Below are 19,301 nucleotides of genomic sequence, written 5' to 3'. Positions count from 1 at the left end.
TCGTTTCCTCCTCCAACCCGCACTTCCTACATCTGCTATCACTGACCAAGCCTAATTTAAAGGCATGTGACGCCAGAAGGCAGTGTCCAGTCAGAATACCCGTCATGAGTCTACAGTCCTCTCTTTTTAATGATAGAAGCAAATTTGTTAGTCTAAGGTTGTAAGACCTACACATAATCTTCGACACTTTACAGCCCCGTGCTTGAACCGCCTTTCCCGCTTGGTCGATCATGTGCACCTCTCGCCTTCCCTTAATCTCGCCCAGTCTAATTGGGACGTCTACGGAGCAAGCTTCAATGGATGCGCCCTTTTTAGCTAGTTCGTCCGCTTTTTCATTCCCATCTATTCCCATATGCCCTGGGACCCAATATAGATGTTTGCTTCTCCCTGTCCCGATTTTCTCCAGAGACTGCTTACACTCTAACACGCATTTAGATGCTGTGCTATGCGAGACTATTGCCTTAATTGCTACTTGACTGTCAATATAAAAGTTAACACGGTTGCAGCTTAAGCTATTCTCTTCCAGGGTTTCTACTGCTTTGGTTACAGCTAATATTTCCGCTTGGAAAATGCTACAGTAATCCGGCAGCCTGTAGGATTTGCTTATTTCCGGTTCAACACAGTATACCTCAGACCCTACTCCTTCCACCACTTTGGAACCATCTGTGTACACATGTATCGCCTCGTCCGCCATTTGCGCACCCTTGCGCCAACCGTCCACCTCCATTGTGGCCTTAAGATCTCCCTCGAAGCGCAGATAGGGAATCACGTAGTCTGTTCGTGATTGATGACGCTATACTACTATGGCCATATGGTCGGCGCTCAAGCTGCCCCGAGGCACCGAGCCTGGTTGCGGTTGTTAATGCTATGTTCTTTGCTACCAGCTCTACAGGTGGAATGTGCAGAATGGCATACAGTGCAGCTCCCGTAATGCTAAGCATCGATAGTTTGCATACCCCCTCTAATTTTTTTTGGTATGTTGTTTTTTGTGTGGCTTCCACCAAACAAGAACTCCCTAGTATAGAATAGGGCTTACAATCGCTGTAAAAGCCCAATGAGAAAGAGAGGGCGATAAGACCCACGTACGCCCCAGCATTATTTTACATGCATAGAGTGCCGTTGCGGCCTTCTTGACCCTCTCCTCCACGTTGAGCTTCCATGACAGCTTACTGTCTAGGATGATTCCTAGATATTTTGTGCCAGGTTTCTCCTGTAAGGTTACCCCTCCTAACTTAGGCCTGGTCTAATGTACCTCTTTGTAAACAAGACCATATCCGTCTTCTCCGCATTGACTTTCAACCCGACATTAGATGCCCAGGTATGAATATCCTGAAGCGCCCGATCCATCAAAGAACTAATCGTTGGAAGGCACTTTCCACTTATGACAATTGCAACGTCATCTGCGTAAGCCGTAAGTTTTACGGGTCCCTCATCGAATCACCTGAGCAGTTGGTTGATGACCAGCGTCCACAGCAGAGGTGATAGCACCCCTCCCTGCTGCGTTCCCCTGTCCACTGATTTCGTGGCCTCGTACAATCCCCATTGTGATGTAATCTTCCTGAAATTTAACATGCAGCCGATCCATCTGGTTAAGGCTGGATGTACTTTAATCTAATTAAGACCACCCATAATCGCCCACTTAGAGACATTATTGAAAGCCCCGGCAATGTCTAAGAAGACTCCTAGAGCATATTCCTTATATTCCAGGGCTTTCTCTACGCTTATTACGACCCTATGCAATGCGGTGTCTACCGACTTGCCTTTGGTGTACGCATGTTGTGTTGTGGAGAGCAGCTTTTCATCCACGTTGGACTTTATGTACACATCTATCAGCCTCTCAAAGGCTTTGAACAGAAATAATGTTAAGCTAATGAGTCTATAGTCTTTGGGATACACGTGACCGATCTTCCCCGCCTTTGGTAGGAAAGCTACACGAGCAGTTCTCCAAGAGTGCGGTACATGATTCAGCCTTAGGCACCTATCGAATATTATTTTAAGCCATTCCACCACCGCCATACTTGAAACTTGTAGCATGGCGGGGAATATACCGTCTGGCGATTTAAACTTAGAAAACGTTTTCACTGCCCATTCTATCTTGGTATCGGTCACCAAGCCCGGCACTACTAGCTCCGTGATCGAAGTGTGAGTGATGTCTGCTGGCTCTTCTAAACCGTCTCCCGATGGGAAATGTGTGTCGAGAAGCACCTCAAGGGATTCCTCACTATTACGTGACCATTCCCCGTTCTCTTTCTTTATTAGTTCTTGGACTATGTTTCCCCTTGCTAGGACTTTTTTCAACCGTGGTGTTTCGCTGGAGCACTCTATGTCCGTACAGAAACTTTTCCGTGAGTTTCTCTCCGCCCTGGTAATTTCACGGTTGTAGATCCTCAGTAGATCCCTGTACTCGTCCCGACACGCTTCGCTTTCCGCGGTATTTGCTAGCTTAAACATTTCTTTTACCTGTCTTCTTAGAAGACTCAGCTCATTGCTCCACCATGGCGGCTTTACTTTTCCTCTGAATCTTCTTAGAGGGCAAGCTTTGTTATACGCAGTCATAAGCGTCTTTGTTAGGAATTCATTCGACTCCTCCAGTTCCTCCACATTGGCAACCTCTTTGGGTTGTCCCAGTTTTGTTTCTACATGTTTCTGGAATTTAGTCCAGTTCGTTGACCTAGGGTTTCTAAAGGTTCCTCCCTTCTCTACCCTCTTTAGGGGGATGCTGAAGCTGATATACGCATAGTCGGAAAGGATGGTCTATCAAGAACCATCCAATCATAACTTGATATATCACGCTCGGAGCTCAATGTAATATCCAGAACATTGCTGGATGTTGGACCAATGTATGTAGGGACATTTCCCCTGTTGGCTATCTGCAAATTGGTTTGCAGTATGTAACAAAAGAGGGATTCGCCTCTCTCGTTCGTATCTGCTCCTCCCCACGCTTTGTGGTGCGCATTTGCCTTTGGGGCCTTCCTGCTGTACTAGCCTTTTGCACTCCATCGGTGGAACCTCCGCAGCATGGGCCATGTAGCAGGACGCCAGGATAAATGCCTGCTTATTCTTTTGCTCAACGGCCACCGCTACGAGGTCCCCAGTGGTGTAATTAGGCAGCATATATGAATGCAGCTGTTTCCTTACCATTACTACAGCTCGCACCCGTCCTTCCATTTGCGCGTAGTAAACGCCAAACCCGCGCGCGCTAATTCCAGAAACCTTTCCTCCCGATGAGAGCCACGGCTCCTGGATCAGCGCCACGTCAAACGAACCCTCCTCAAGGGTTAGGAGGAGTTCGCTCGACGCCACTTTACTGTGTTGGAGGTTTATCTGTAGGACTCGCATCACCATTGGGCAGTTTGTCCCCCTCCAGCACCTTGGTCGTGACGTCGTCGTCCTCTCCTTGGCCTTTTGGTTTAGAGTATTCGAGGCCCCCTTCAGCCTCTCGTGACTGTTGTGCCGGGTGTTCCGGGTGCGAGTCACAGCACCATTTGGCGGTTGCTCCTCTTCTAACACCTTCGTGGTGACGTCGGGACCTCCACCTGTCTTTTTCCCCTTAGGCTTTTGAGGTCCTTTTCGACTTCGCCCACCTCTAGCGTGTTAGGGTTTTTATCCTCGGGACTTCTTTTCCTGAGTCGCATGTAAATTTTGCCAGTGCCAAAGGACATTTTGCAAAGCTGCGTCTACAAAATATCCTCCGCCTGCTTGTTTATTTGGAAGATGTAGAACTGACCATCCTCGGTAGGCCGAGATACAGTAAGTAGCTTCCAATCCTGTGTCGGTATGTTCGGATTCTGATTATGCAGAAGTCGCAGTGTATCCTCCGACTTCATCACGCATGGTATCCATACCTTAACTCTTGGTACCGTGGGGATTTGCGCTTTGTCCACTACCTCAAACCGCGCGTTCGTGCCTTGCCTTTGGAGGTTTGGAACCACTTCCTCCAGCCACCGCAAGCTCTCGATGTTGTCACACGCTATCATCTTCACACCATTATACCATCCCCCCGAATCTTAGGTAAACTTTGAGGTATCTTGTTGAGGTATCAATGTTTTAAAATATTAAAAAAATAAAATGTAAGGCGCGATAACCTCCGAAGAGATCTAAGGCCGAGCTTCTCTTCCAATTTGCGTCGTGCTCGTCTTGATTTTTCCCTACAAATTGGCCGGACGGGACCTACATGTTTTATGCCGACTCCGAACGGCATCTGCAAGGCAGATGAGTTTTCACTGAGAGCTTTTCATGGCAGAAATACAATCGGAGCGCTTGCCAGACACTGCCGAGGGGCGACCCCGCTTAGAAAAATTTTCTTCTAATTGAAAAATCTTATTTCTAAAATTTTGATGTTGCTTTGCCCGGGAGTTGAACCCAGGGCATACGGTGTGATAGGCGGAGCACGCTACCATCACACCACGGTGGCCGGTGGTTTTAAAATATTATTGGTCATAAATCTTTGTTGACAGCCAAGCCGCCTTAAGGGCACTAGAGCCCAACATGATAAAATCGGACATCGTGGGGAGATGTAGAGCCTCTCTGGCTTCTATAAGTCATCTCAATGTCTCATTTTGCTGGCTCCCTGGGCACAGAAGAGAATGAACTCGCGGATGAGATGGCTAGGAAAGGTTCCGATTTAGACATGTCAGGTGTTATCTCCTGGGGAGAATCGACGAATATGAAACAGGGCAACGGATTGCTATGGACCAATAGGGTTGACTGAGAAGTTTCAAGGTCCTTATGGCCAAGCTTGGATAAGAAAGGCACCAGCTTCCTTCTCAAACTGAACAAATCTGCGGTGAGGGTACTTAAGGGTGCCATCACAGGTGATTGTGCTATCGCACCAATTCTCCGACGGTGGCGAATACCAACAAGCTCCCTCTGCAGAAGCTGTCAGGATGAGGAGGAAGAAAAGTCGATCTACCACTTTCTCTGCCGATGTCCGGCGCTTCAAAGAAGGCTCATATTTCTGGGCCCACGGTTCTTCGACAGCCTCGCAGAGGTTGGGAAGGTGGACGTCTCGCTTCTTCTTGGGTTTATCAGGGAAACCAAGTGGTTCGTTGAGGATCACTAGGAGGTAATGGGGTTAAACGAATGTGGCGCCACCCTGTACTTACTGAGGGCACTCACAATGGACAAAAATGTCTAAGAGTGTGGGTAATACCCACGCACGCCCTCTTAACCCAACCTATTGGTGATAAATTAAAAACGGATTAAGTCGTCATCATAAAACTAAGTAAACTGATTACGTTTATTATACGGATTGAGTCTGGGAAAAAATTAAAAAATCTGTAAACTAGACGAGTATAAAAGTTATATCTTTGAGACAAATAAATTTTATCAATGCCATTGTATTTGTATTTATAACGAAATGAATATATATAAAAAGTTGAAAAACTTAAGCTAAATAAACTATACGATAGAAGCTCTTGGCTGAGTTAAATTAGAACTTACACACCCTTACTTACTTACTTAAATGGCGCTTAACCGCCTAAACGATTATGGCCGTTCAACAAGGCGCACCAGTCGCTCCTTCGCTCCGCCAACCGGCGCCAATTGGTCACCCCAAGGGAGTTTAAATCGTTTTCCGCCTGGTCCTTCCAACGGAGTGGGGGCCGCCCTCTATTTCGGCTTCCATAGGCGGGTTCCGATAGAAACACTTTCTTGGCCGGAGCATCATCTTTCATTCGCATAACATGGCCTAGCCAGCGCAGCCTCTGCGTTTTAATTCGCTGGACTATGTGAATGTCTGTGTATAGCTCATTATTATCATTAGACACCCTTATCTACTTGTTTTAAATATCGTTGCTCATACTACAACTCAACCACCAGAATATCGAAATATTTTGCAGAAAGCTTGCTTTGAGAACATCAGCATACATGCCAGGAGTATGAACTGTAAAAGTCCCAAACATTGCAGTTAATTGCTTGTATGCGGTTTGTTCTATTTGAAAGAGCATTAAAGAGAGGGAAAATATGTCTTAGTTCTCAAATGCTTAAAAAATTGTATTTATCAATAAACAGTACTGGATATAGTCACGATCGAGTTTTGTTTGATATTACAAACCTAGCCTAACGTAAAGTGGTTGTCCTTTTCAACCGGTAGCCAATGTCAACGGGACAAAGGCCCTTCAGTTAAGCAATGTTAACTCCAGGAAAAAGTATAGGAACATCAGAAAGTATTGCGGTATGGTGAAAGAAATATGGGAAGGAATCTCAATCAAATCGACGCAAGGAATTTTTACAATCCATGTCACAGAGGTGAATAGTAGTCTTTACCACTGTCATACACTAACCGAGCTTTTATATACATATATATTTGCAGGTATTTTAAGTTCGACTACTTTAAGCAACAAACAACATTCAATTATAAAAATATGTATAGTGTATTTCTGTATAAACTATAAGATGTACATAAGTATAATCATGATTATATATATATATAATTTTTCCATTTGTAAAACAAACGGTACAATTATACAAAAATATAACTTAAGCACTCCAAAATATTTCATTGGCCGCAAAAATGCACGCTATTCACAACTTGCCTCATCCTCACAAACTACTTCACATTCGGGTGGCTCCATTTGACATGCATCCAAGGGATTATACTGATTTAAATTCACCACACGTGTACAATTTATATTCTGAACTGGGCGTGAATTACGTAATATGCGCGTCTTGCCATCTTTGGACAACAATTCACGAAATTCATTTAATTGTCGTTCACTAATCGCTAGTGGTTCAGGAAAGAGAAACCATTCAGCACCCTGATAGCATGGCGGCTCAGTCAATGAACCACCATAACTATAAAAGCCGGTACGAAATGGATAGCAGAGGTAGGATAGGGGAAATGGTGGAATTTCAATTTTAGAGCCTGGCTTTTTAATGCGATGTAAATTTTGTACAAGTGGGTCCAAATAGGGATTGTGGGATGAAACTTCAAAAAAGTAGCCAATCATTAGAAGATCGTAGCTTGATGTACAATCACCCGAGGGTCCAGTGCGGTGCATCGCCTGTGAAAGTGGAGAAAAAAAGAGGTAAAATTAGTGTGAGGCAAGATGAAAGAAACACAATTGCCAAATAACCTGTAGTTCTAGGGGGAATTTGCGATAATTCATCATATGTTCGGAGCCATCATTTCCTAGTAAACTCCAACGAAAGCACAATTCTACAAAAGTGTAACAGGCTAGTAGATCAGCGCCGCTCACTGTGGGTGTATTGCCAGAATAGCAGGCGCGCATCACAACTGTACGATATCGAATAGATTTTAAGCAAAATTAATAAAAAGGTGAAATAAGTCTACGTACCTGTATGACCGTTATTCTCCAACATTATGCCTTCGGGTAGATCATCATAATGAGTCCAACACAATAATTCACGTATTGGATATGTTTGTACATTTTCATCGATAATATTAATAGGCGATTGATTTGCATCCGAACAACTCCAATTATGTGGACCTTTTTTCGAGTTTTTGAGAAAATTTAAAATTAATCAAAAAATCTTTGCTTACCATTATCTGGTCCATAATCAAATTGCTCCGACCCACAACGTGCGCTACCGCTATCGCTGCCACCGCCACTACCTGCCCCACAACTGCCCCCCCCACCGGTACAACAACCCGGTATACGAAAATCACATATCAATTTTGCTGTATAAATATTTGTTACGAACACCAACGCTATTATAAAGCTGAGCGCCATCACCACCAGCGGATATTCTAAAGCGCAACCGATCACATGGTAGACGCCGTTAAATAAGAAATTCAATAGCGAGCACAAAGAACACTCTACCATGTTGATAATTATGTGAATTTTTGTTATTGGCTTAGTAAGGATTGTAAACAAAAAGGGATAATCCTTCACCAAGTTTCTATTTGTTTATTTATCACGGTTTTTATTGATTATTTTTCGTTCAATCAAAAAAATTCATTCGCTTGACAATAAAAACCCTACAATTTTCTTGAAAATTAAATGTTTTTATATTAAATAATTGTACAGAGTAATTGCGCGTGACCAGTGCTAGATAAAGAGATTTCAGCCCAGCCAAATAAGCTGTTCATGTTCATCATTTAGCCCAAAATGCGACATTTATTTTAGCATGAGCGATAGAAGTTTGGACAGCAAAATGCGATTCAATGCGGCATTGGCAGTTTACATGTGGAAATCAACCGTGCCGCTTTCGAAAAAACTCTCGAAAAAGTTGGTAGTGTTGGTTATTTTTCTTTTCATGTGCAAACTCGTCCTTTAGCGTTTAAAATTAAAACTAAGCATTAGTCTACAATTTACAAAACAAACAAAGTTGTGCAAAAAAGCCTATTTCCAATGTTGGTATAGAAAAACGTATGATTCGAACTTTGTAAGTGCGCATTTGCAAAATGCTGCCAGCATGAACTTTTCTTCCAATCCCGTGATCGAAAATCCAAAATGCTAAAATGAGCATGAAAAAGTATAATATTGTAATAATTTTGGGAAATTCCGCTTATTTGAAACCTTCTGCAAACGTTCGAATCGCTAAACTGTTGAATAAATCACTCCAAAATTCCGTATTGCAAAATGGTCTTTATTATACTACTTTGGGAGTAGTATAATTATACTTCACTTTTCAACTGATACCGTGTTTAAATCAAACTGATTAGCTTGCGCTGCTTTTATGCGCTCTGTTGCCTTATCCGCATATTTCTTCAACGGCTTAGACGTTTCACCTCCTAGAACTCTTGTAGCTCATGCTTGGTTACGAGCTATATACGTGTATATTTGTAGTTTATAGCCATAGGCGTGTGCATGTGTAACTCTTCGGCTGATGACTACATGTGTGTGTGGACATGTATATAAGAATGGCTGCTTCATGTTTTTGTTGTTGCGTGATTATTTACTAACAGCCTAGTGATGTAAACATTCGCTACAATATAAACGGACGAGTTCTTTTAACACGAAACTGAATCTTCATCCATCCGACTGAGAGTTGTTGTTGTTGTTGTAGTGATAAGGACACTCACCGAAAGCCTTGGGGAGTATTATCGATGTTGATGGTCCTTTGCCGAATGCAGATCCGGTATGTTACGGTAACAAGCACCATCTCGGGAACGATTTGGTATGGCCATATGAAACCCTCTAGGCCATACCGCCCTCCCACCCCCCAGATCCATGAGGAAATTGGGGCCGCGAGAGCTTCGGCTGTTAAAGAAACAGGATTCGCCACGGGTAGGTAAGACTGACAATTGGGTTGGAGAAGCTTTATATTGCGCTCGCAACCCCCTCAAAGGGTTGCGCTACACAACCCCTTGAATTAATTTGGTATTTTAGTCGCCCCTTACGACAGGCATACCTGCCGCGGGTATATTCTAAGCCTATCCCGCTGGGGTGTCCGACTGAGAGTCGTAAGCTTTGGTGGATGACATCGCTACAAGCCATGGCTAAAACGTAGAGAGCGAAGTTAGCGGAAAGTCAATAAGTTCGGTGAGGCTACTCCAGAGAACTACCAAGTAGACAGAGTATGAAAGCCCTCTCATAGTACAAATCGGCAATAAGAATAGTCCAGTTATTGTCGACCCATCCGATCGAGAGACATAAGGTCATAAGATTTGACGCCAGAAACCCTCAATGCTGCAACGGGTATGTAAATCCAGGCGGAATGAAGAGACAGCGACTGACGGAAGGCGAAACCCCTGCTTTTAAAAGATAAAAGGAGTCCAGTTTCAAGACAGTCACGCAAGCTAGTTGCTCGCGAGCTTCTCGGCATTCAATTTAATCGATTCATCGGCTGTTGTATATAGAGCTTATGATTTCTTCTGGAGCACAAGCGAAAATTTCCACAAAACCACAACTAAAAGCACCAAAATGTATAGAATACTGCCAATGCAGCGACTGAATTGAAAGTCGAGAAGCTCGCGAGTATTACGAGTATGTCGAGATTCGAGAATCTCGCGAGAATTTAAAGTCGAGAGGCTCGCGAGTATTACGAGTATTTGGAGATTCGAGAATCTCGCAAGAAGCCTTGTTCTCGATGTCTCGTTAAAAAAAAATAAAATATTGAGAACAAAATTGTAGGTATAATAAATGTTTTGAGTTAAATGTCATTGGAAAGAAATATAATCAACAAAAAATTCTGAAGTAAAAAAAACCAAGTTTATGTCGAGAAGCTCGCGATATTTACGAGTGCTTCGAGACACGAGAATGTCGCGAGAATTTGAGTTCTCGATTTCTCGGCTCTCGAAAATCTCGCTTGTGTTCGAGAATAAATCGTAAACTCTACGTAATAATAATTGTGTACCTAAACTTTTTAGTAAGAAATCTAATAAAGTTTAACTTGAAAGCGTGTTCAAATATTTATTCTACAAAACAAACAATGACAAATATTAAGTAACTAACGTAAAGCTTAAACAGCTGTCGTTTTCAAGCATCAACAAATACTTAATGAAAGCAACATTTTGGCGTTATATACTTACAAGGTGATTAAGGCCGAGCCTTTTCCATTTGTTGTATGATGCTTTTTAGTTTTTCTTACAGATTGACAGGACGAAACCTGCCGGTTTAATGCCGACTACGAACGGCATCTGCAGAGGCAAATGAATTCTTCGTGAGAAGCATCAAGATAGAGCTTCCATCCGAAGGCTAAGAAGTGTGGAATTTAAGGCATAGACGTCTGTACTGCATCTGTTTCGATCACTCCTTATAGACAGAGTGCCTGTCAATGCCTGTTCATGACAGATAACATAGCATAACATAATACACTTTGGTCAAACCTTAAACCTGGCAGGCCAGCACACTACCTCTATATTTCGGTGCCCCAACATTTACCTAAACACAATATAAACCACAAAATCTACATAGTCGAATGAATACCTAATAAATTTGCTTCTACAACAAAACTGATTAACCCCAATGCACTTTTGTTTTTGTTTTACTCTGAAGAATAGGCACATATACAAATTCACACTTTCAATATAAAGAAAAAATTTCATAGCACTCCCATATGCGCTCACTTATAAATTCTATTCATATGAAAGTGCCTGAATTTGTTAATGAAAAATATTCTAAGATGAAGCGTTCTTGAAATCTAACTCTAATATAGGGCGGTTTTGTGACAAATCCTGAATTGAAATTTTTGAAAAATATTTTGAGATAGCATTTTGAACAGGCAGCCGACATGGGGTGATACGCTACTCAGCAGCCGCAATGAACTGACAAAAACAAAAATAATAGAAAATGGCTTATTGTCTTAGAACTTTATATTCCTACCTATACTTTGACAGAAGAGTTAAGCTTTTGGGCGACCCTGCTACACAGGTCGTATTCACCTTTTTATTCTGAAATTTCGGAAAGCTCTTTTCCGTTAAGTATTAAGTGGAAACGTTTCGGATAAACCGTTAATTTAGAATATTCGGAATACGTTCATTCGATACTACCTCACGGGGTCCGAATATTCCAAATAAGTATATACATAATATTCCAAATGTAAAACGATTTCACAAATTCTTAAATGGAGACATATGTTCCGAACATACGGAATGAATAAGTCAACGTGCTCAATTACTAATGACATTTTTACGCGAATCGGTTTACTAGTCGAGTTTTTGACGTTGAACGATGAATTTTTATTTGGTTTAGGTTGCGTATGTTCATAGGTTTACAAAGTGCACGATTCCTTGGTGTCCGTACTTTTCATAAAACCCCTATGTTCACCCACACTAATAGATCACGGCATAGTTAATAAATTCATCAGAAAATTAAAAAAAAATGTTCTAAAGAATTGTGCAGTTCAGTACTTATCGGGTATTTGTAAACTGGTTGCTTCCTATTTCTACTACTAATATTTTTCGAAAATTCGCAAAGAAACAACACAGTTAACGAATGTCAATTCGATTCGGGAGAAAAATGGCTGCAATTGTCAAAAAATGTGTCTGTCGAGCAAACCTCTTGGGATTGACTCATGGCTTTAATAGATTTAGAGTAATATTTGACTGCTTTTCACAGTCATTTTCTGAGCATATTCGTGAACATATTTCAATCGTTTTGGTTGAGATTTTTCAATCATTTTTGAATGCGATTATCATGCATTTATTCTCCATATCTCATTCAAAATAAGATACTACATAATAATCTTATTTCATCCGTGGAAGAAAGCATGCGAAAGTGAGCTATTCGAACCACAGGTAACACGCAAACAAACTTGACCGATATACACCTGTGACTACAACATCCAAAATCTTTATTTTAAAATACGGATACGATACGGGATGTTGAAGCCGTATCCAGGTATGTCAAGATAGTTTCACTTACCTGGGGTTCAAATAGCTCACAACCTAAGTATTGACCAATCATTATGTATTTTCTGGGAAGCTGAAGGTGGAGAAACGATTGGGGACATCTTCGGTTACGAGCAGCATTTACAATATCTTTTGTATAAATAAAAAAAATTTATATATTTTTTCTAACTTCATGATTGAAAAAATGTGTGCACATGAAAAAAATATGATTTTCAATGAAAAGTAAAATTTTAACAAGTATAAAATTTATTGTTCAGTCAACAAAGATAGTCGGAAAAGATTCAGAAAGCTAATTGAAAAATGATTATACATTTTTGATCACCTAAAATAAACACATTTGATTCAAATCTGATTCCAAAATGTGATTGAAAAATAATATTCAGTTTTTGATCATCAAATGTATTCATAATTGATTATTCCTTTTGTTGATTTTTATGAAATATTAAAATGTAATCATCAAAGGACTTCAAAAATGATTCCAAAAAGTGATCGAAAAATGATTTTCAGTTTTTGATCATCAAAAGTATTCATATTTGATTATTTCTTTTGTTCAATTGTATGATAACTAATTATTTAGTCAGAAAGAGTAATCAAATTGTACTGATATGTAGGGAAATTCAAAATTTAATCACCTAAATGCGGAGTGGGCTCGGTGAAGAATGAAATGTGTCTCTGTGTAAAAATGGCTCCAAGCCTTCCCAGCGGACCAAGTTCGATTAATTTGCGAGACTTTCGCAAAATGCTCAGAAGTGAGCTCATATCTGAACAAAGGAAAATAGAAACTTTATTTTTATCGCAAAAAACCTGTAAATAAGCTCGTACGCGATCAAAAAGCGATAGAAAATTTATTTACCGCATATCACTCGCATAATGTTTGCAGGAATACTAGCAAGCAAGCAAATAACGATTCTAATTTTTGTGACGCAAAAACTTTCTTATGAGATTTGCAACACGTGTTTTGTGACAAAGACCAAATTGCAGACAAAATAACGGTTAATAATTTCGTATGTAGCGTTATTTCTCATATCGATGCGCAGCGCAAAAATAAGAAATAAAACAATTGTTTAGTTGAATGATATCCGCGAAAGTGAATAGTTGAGTGCTGTGTTCGAAAAATTATTTAAAAATTTTTTAAATTATTTATTATACGCATATAGTTAAGTGGAAAGTAAGTACAAACGTGATTTTACATATTTTTGTTTTATTCAATAATGCCTCCTAAAAGGAAGGGAAGAGAATATATTTGCGGGGCGAGGCATGTTAGACGGAATGCAGGGGAAATTAGATAATAAAAATATTGAGAGTGAAATCGAATTAAATTCACCTGTCACTGAAGCTGTATCTATAGATAATGACAGTCCAAGTGACTTTAGTGAAATCGATTTCAATACTCGGTTAGCGCAGTGGTTGTCCATTAACAACATCAGCAAGGTCACAGGTAGTGATTTGATCAAGCTCTTGAGTGAAAAAATTCCAAACCTACCCAAAGATGTTCGTACTTTGAAATGCACTCCTCGTGTCTGTCTGAAACGAATTGTAGCGCCGGGGGAGTACGTGCATTATGGCATAAAAGATGCATTAACTGATTTTCTGATGAACTTCACTTATTTATCTTCCATAATAAGTTTAAATATCAATATAGATGGTCTACCGTTATATAAAAGTACAAAATTAGAAACTTGGCCCATTCTAATTAACGTTAATGGAACAAAGCAAGTTTTAGTAGCTGGAATATATGCAGGTTACACAAAGCCGTGTGATCCCAACGCATATTTAGAAGAATTTGTTCACGAATTGGGAAATTTAGTTGAGATGTTTCAAGATAGAATATTTCAAATAGAAGTAAGAGCATTTATTTGCGATGCACCAGCCCGCGCCTTTATTTTGGGTGTGAAATATCACTCAGGGTTTTTTTCATGCAATCTTTGTGTTCAGAAGGGTGAAAGTTTTAGCGGCCGAAGAATTTTTAGAAAATCATGTAATCTACCACGAACAAATGAAGGCTTCCGCAGTCGCCTGCAACAAGATCACCACAATATACAAGCCGAACTAGCCCTTGAAAAATTGCCAATAGATATGGTTAATCAATTTCCCTTAGATTACATGCATGTTGTTTGTCTTGGTGTTATGAAATCGATCCTAGTAGCTTTAAGGATAACAAAATGTCATAAGTTTTCTTTAAGTAGGCACTCGTTATCTTCATTGAATAATAAGCTTGAGCATTTAAAAAAATTTTTACCCAGAGAGTTCAATAGAGAAGTAAGATCCCTTGATAATGTTATGAGATTTAAGGCTACTGAGCTTCGTACTTTTTTATTATATACTGGACCTATAGTATTGAGAGGTATTTTAGATACTTCCTTATACAATCATTTTCTTCTACTCAGCTTAGGAATTAGGCTTCTCCTTCACACCGAATACTGCGTTACGCAAAACTCCCTCGCATCGAGTTTATTAGATGACTTTGTAAGCCGAGTCCCCTCTTTTTATATGGTTTCAATGCTAACATTTAATTTTCGTTGTCTAACTCATCTAAGCCAACAAACGCTTCGGTTTGGTTCCCTTCAGACCATAAGCTGCTTTCCTTTCGAGAACTTCTTGGGACATCTAAAAACAATGGTGAAAAATTCTAGCTATACCCTGAAGCAACTATACAATAGGATTGTTGAGCGCAGTTTGTTAAACGTCGTCCTCAAAGAAAAGACTTTAAAGTTCAATGGTTCTAATAGCAAAATATCCTATAAACACTGGTATTTCGATGTGAAGGACAGAAATCGATTTTATTACGTTAAAGATGGGAGCAAATATGCTATTTACAAAATAATTAAAATTGAAAATACGACTTTGTATAGCCAGTTAGTTGTTGACTTGGAGCCGTTTTTTACTTTTCCAATTAACTCCACCTTTGTTGGCATATTTTCCTCAAAACAATTTAATTTCGGCCCAAACGTAGTACGTCATAATGTAGATAAAGTCTCAGGGAAAATTTTTCATTTTGAAGATAGCGGCATACATCGACTAATTACAGAACTAACAAAATATTAATTCGTACAATTTTATTTTGGATGGCGGCGAAAACGGAGTTAGCAGCGAAAATTACATACTCACAGGTAATATAATACATAAATATTTGCATATCAGCGCGTATTTAAAACAAAAATAACGCAGGTACAAAATTTAGTTGCAGCTTTCAATAAAATGATTTAACTACCACCAACTAAATACCTACTTTATTTTGATTATGAATAAGCCCATTTTTTATCTATATTATACGTTATACGTAACATAAACATTTAGATTGCATTATTATATATTTTCAGATATATCTAATAGGCCTGCAAGCAATCAAAACAAGTTTTTTCAAGAAATGTTAAATGTAACAAAGAAAATGTTTGAAACTCAACAGGAAAGAGCGAATAAAATTGATCAGTTGACGTGTAAAATTGATCGACAGGGTGCCGAATTGATTTCTTTAAGAAATGAAATTGCAATAATAAAGGCTCGAATTTGTGGAGAGGCACACAGGCCAAAAGTGGTACTGCCAGTATCACCTCTTAACACTTACGAAGACTTTGCGGTATTGGAAGAAAGTCTTAAAAATGAAAAAACCTTTAAAGATTTGGTATAAAATTTATACGTAATTTTTCAATTGATATGATAAAAATGTAGTTTTCATTTGCTCAAGGTTGTCGAGTTAGTAACTAGCGCAGAGAAAACTTTTGATAAATTTATAAGGGGCTGCTGGCGTCAAATAATGACGGATGAACTGGCAAAAACGTGTTCCTGGCATGGAACCGACACAAAAAAATGTGTAAGAGGATTTCTCACAACACTAGCCATACGCCGTGAGTATAATTTTTACAACTTTCTGTGTCAATATTAATTTATTTTATTAGTTTTTATATTAATAATTTTACTATTATTTATATTCGTAAAACAGTTCTAAATTTCAGCCTACTTTTTCTATTTCAATCTATATTTTACATAAACCAAAGAGTTTAATTAATTATTTATTTTACTTTATTAAATTATATTTTTCAGTTTTATATTTATAGATGCATTCAAACAGAAGTTCGCACTAGGAGACAATGATTTTGATAGATTAACGCAAAAATTTTTCCAATACGCTGCAGAACGCGTAACCAGAACAGTCAAATCGGAGTCAAAAAAACTTAGAACTTAGTGATTTTTTTAATTGAATTAATTTAATTTATTTAGTTATTTTTATTAAACACACTTAATAATAAAAAGTGAAATAAAATACATAAATTAATAAAAATAATATTGTTATATGAACTACAAACTGTTTTTTTATAAAAAACAGAATTAATAAAAATCTGAAATTAAACACCATGCATATTCGGAAGTCTCTATTTTTTTGAGTGTGCCTCACTGCATTTAATATAGGGGAACACAACGTGAAAAGGAACAATTGAAAAATTCGCACATCCTATTTCTTGTGATCATTTTGTAATATCCTTTTTGATACTTATTTAATATTGTTTCCGACTAGGGAAAACAGTTTTTTAGTATCAATTTTGAGTTGAAAATGAATCAAATGAAATATTTCATCCGACTACGCAGAAGTATCAAAAAAGTATATAAAAAATATTACTTAAAACTCGGTAGCTTTATTTGTTGCGACTATCGTAAACAATACTTTCACTGCCACAAACTGAACGACATATGAATCATATTGGTATCGTTTTCAGAAGCGTTTGCGAGAGTTTTATCCGGTTAAATATCGTAAATCGCTCAAATGTGGTATCATTTGTGAGCATTTGGTCCGCTGGGTTATCACACAAAAGAAATATGTTTGCGATATACATTGACAACCTGCAAACTTATTTGAGTCAGTTTAATTATTTCTTACCTGTTGGTAATCAAATGTTAGACTGACCGACTAGGTACCTAGTCCCGTACCTGCGGTTCGATTGGTCTCTTAGAGCCACGATAGCGGCGAAAGCTTGGCGCAAGGGCGCTCAAATAGCGGACTAGGCGATATACGTGTATACCGATGGTTTTCAAGTAATGGAAGGAGTAGGGTGCGCGGTATGCTGCGCAGTATTAACACTGGTGGAAAAGAACTTAAGCTGCAGCCGCGTAAATTTTTACATTGACAGCCAAGCAGAAATAAAGGTCATAGTCTCTTATAGAACAACATCTCAAAGGGTGTTAGAGTGTAAGCAATCTCTGTAAGGAATCGGGATAGGGAGAAACATACATATTCTTTGGTCACTGGACATATGGGAATAGATGGAAATTAGAAAGCGGTCGAGATAACTAAAAACGGCGCTTTGCTCGAAGCTTGTACCGTAAATGTTCCAATCAGATTGGGCGAGATCAAAAAAGAAAAGAGATGCGCATGATCGACCCAGTGGGAAAGGCGTGAAAAGAAGAGCGGGGCTGCGAAGTGTCGAAGATCATGTGCAGGTCTTACAATCTTGTGGCTTTTTCTTTTCTGAAAATAATGTAACCCCGTGCTTTCTTCTCGTATGTCTCGTATATTTGTGTGTTCCTTTCATAAACAATTTTCATTTGAAAGAGAAAAGGGCTGCAGTACGTTTTGCGGCCGTGTCCCGCGCTCGGGTTAGAGCAGAAAACGATTGAGCATATTTTGCGTCCGTTCCCTAAGCTCAAAATGCTAAGACTCAGCTATTAGGAGTGGCACAGTTGTCAGATCTAGAAGCAGCAAGTAGCATGGGTCCTAGAAAGCTTCTAGTATTTGCCAACAACACGGAGTTATTTTACAACAAAGGTCCTGGTTTCTGATAGGGTTTTGCAGTTTGATCGTTGAGCAAACTTCTGGTAACACTTCATTGGACTCATTTAGTCTATGTGTTGGTAAACATTTGTAGCAGATAATGCTCGATTATGCTCAGCCTGTGTTGTTTGATGCAGCAAAAGGAAAACCTAGTTTTCGATCAAGATGTTTTTATAAGGCAAATTTTAATATGCTGAATTATCTTATTTCTACCCATGACTGGTCGGATCTTTACGCTTGTAATGATATCGAGTCAGCAACTCCTATTTTTTACAGTTCTCTCGATGGCTTCTTCAATTGCTGTGTGGGTATGGTACGATATGTCGAAAAATTAAAGGTCGAAACTAAAAAAGCCGAAAAACGCAGCTATCTTTTAAATAGAACCCAGAGAGTTATGTTCAAAAACAGTCTCTCTGAGTTGATAGAAGTAACTTCTGGTGTGCCTCAGGACATCCATTTGGGTCCATTACTTTTTACACTCTTCATAAATGACTTACCTAAGGTTATTTCGTATTCCCGAGCTCGAATGTATGCAGATGATGTAAAACTATGCTATACATACTTCCCTTCCGACTCTTCTCGTTTGGATCTACTTCAGGCCGATTTACTTATTTCAATTATGGTGTACAGTAAATCTACTAGTTTTGAACTGTTGCAAATGTAAACTAATGACATTTCATAGAGTCCACCCAGTTTTAAAGTCCTATGTGCTAGGTGGCGCTCCCTTGGAGCGTATATCTGTAGTATGTGAGCTAGGTGTTCTTTTTGACGCGAAACTGAGCTTTAACATGCATATTTCATCTATCATAAACAAAGCATCGGGTGTACTTGGATTTATTAAATGATGGGCTAAAGAAATCGACAATCCTTATCTAACCAAGACCCTTTATATATCATTGGTACGCCCAATACTAAGATTATTGCTCCTGTATTTGGTCTCCGGGATATACAAATCATATAGATCGAATTGAATCGGTACAGAAGCAGTTTCTAATCTTCGCATTACGTGGTCTTAACTGGGAATAAAATTCTCATCTCCCGCCTTATAGAAATAGACTTCTGCTCATTAGTTTGCCATCTTTAGAGAATAGAAGAAAATTACTCGGGGTAATGTTCCTTCATAAACTGATTATCGGAGAGATAAACTCCACTGACCTTGTGAGCAGCCTAAATTTTTCTGTTCCTGCGAGAACTTCGAGACACTATGCTCTCTTTCATTTACCCATTCTCCGGCGAAATTTTGCCAAATTTAGCCCTCTTCGCAATTGGTGCTCGCGC

At 39.3% G+C, this 19,301-nt stretch overlaps 2 protein-coding genes and 1 long non-coding RNA gene across 9 annotated transcripts in view; 1 reads left to right on the top strand and 2 right to left on the bottom strand.

The window, feature by feature from the left end:
• The window catches only part of CAH3 (Carbonic anhydrase 3), a 107,022-nt gene that overhangs the window by 69,636 nt on the left and 18,085 nt on the right, over window positions 1-19,301 (bottom strand). The gene's annotated exons all lie outside the window — the stretch shown is intronic.
• LOC137250703 (putative carbonic anhydrase 3) lies at window positions 6,356-8,146 on the bottom strand. The gene is made up of 4 exons (XM_067783945.1): window positions 7,505-8,146; window positions 7,299-7,451; window positions 7,077-7,237; window positions 6,356-7,004 (listed from the first exon to the last, which is right to left on the bottom strand). Exons 1-4 carry the CDS (start codon window positions 7,785-7,787, stop codon window positions 6,522-6,524), a joined length of 1,080 nt encoding a protein of 359 aa, XP_067640046.1. The 5' UTR covers window positions 7,788-8,146; the 3' UTR covers window positions 6,356-6,521.
• LOC137248351 (uncharacterized) lies at window positions 14,067-16,560 on the top strand. Its single transcript, XR_010952160.1, has 4 exons — window positions 14,067-15,369; window positions 15,580-15,881; window positions 15,945-16,104; window positions 16,301-16,560. It is a non-coding gene; the product is annotated as an uncharacterized lncRNA (long non-coding RNA).

Source organism: Eurosta solidaginis, chromosome 4 (genome assembly GCF_040869045.1).
Source record: "Eurosta solidaginis isolate ZX-2024a chromosome 4, ASM4086904v1, whole genome shotgun sequence".
Taxonomy (NCBI): Eukaryota; Metazoa; Arthropoda; class Insecta; order Diptera; family Tephritidae; genus Eurosta; species Eurosta solidaginis.
This window is presented reverse-complemented; position numbering and strand designations above follow the sequence as displayed.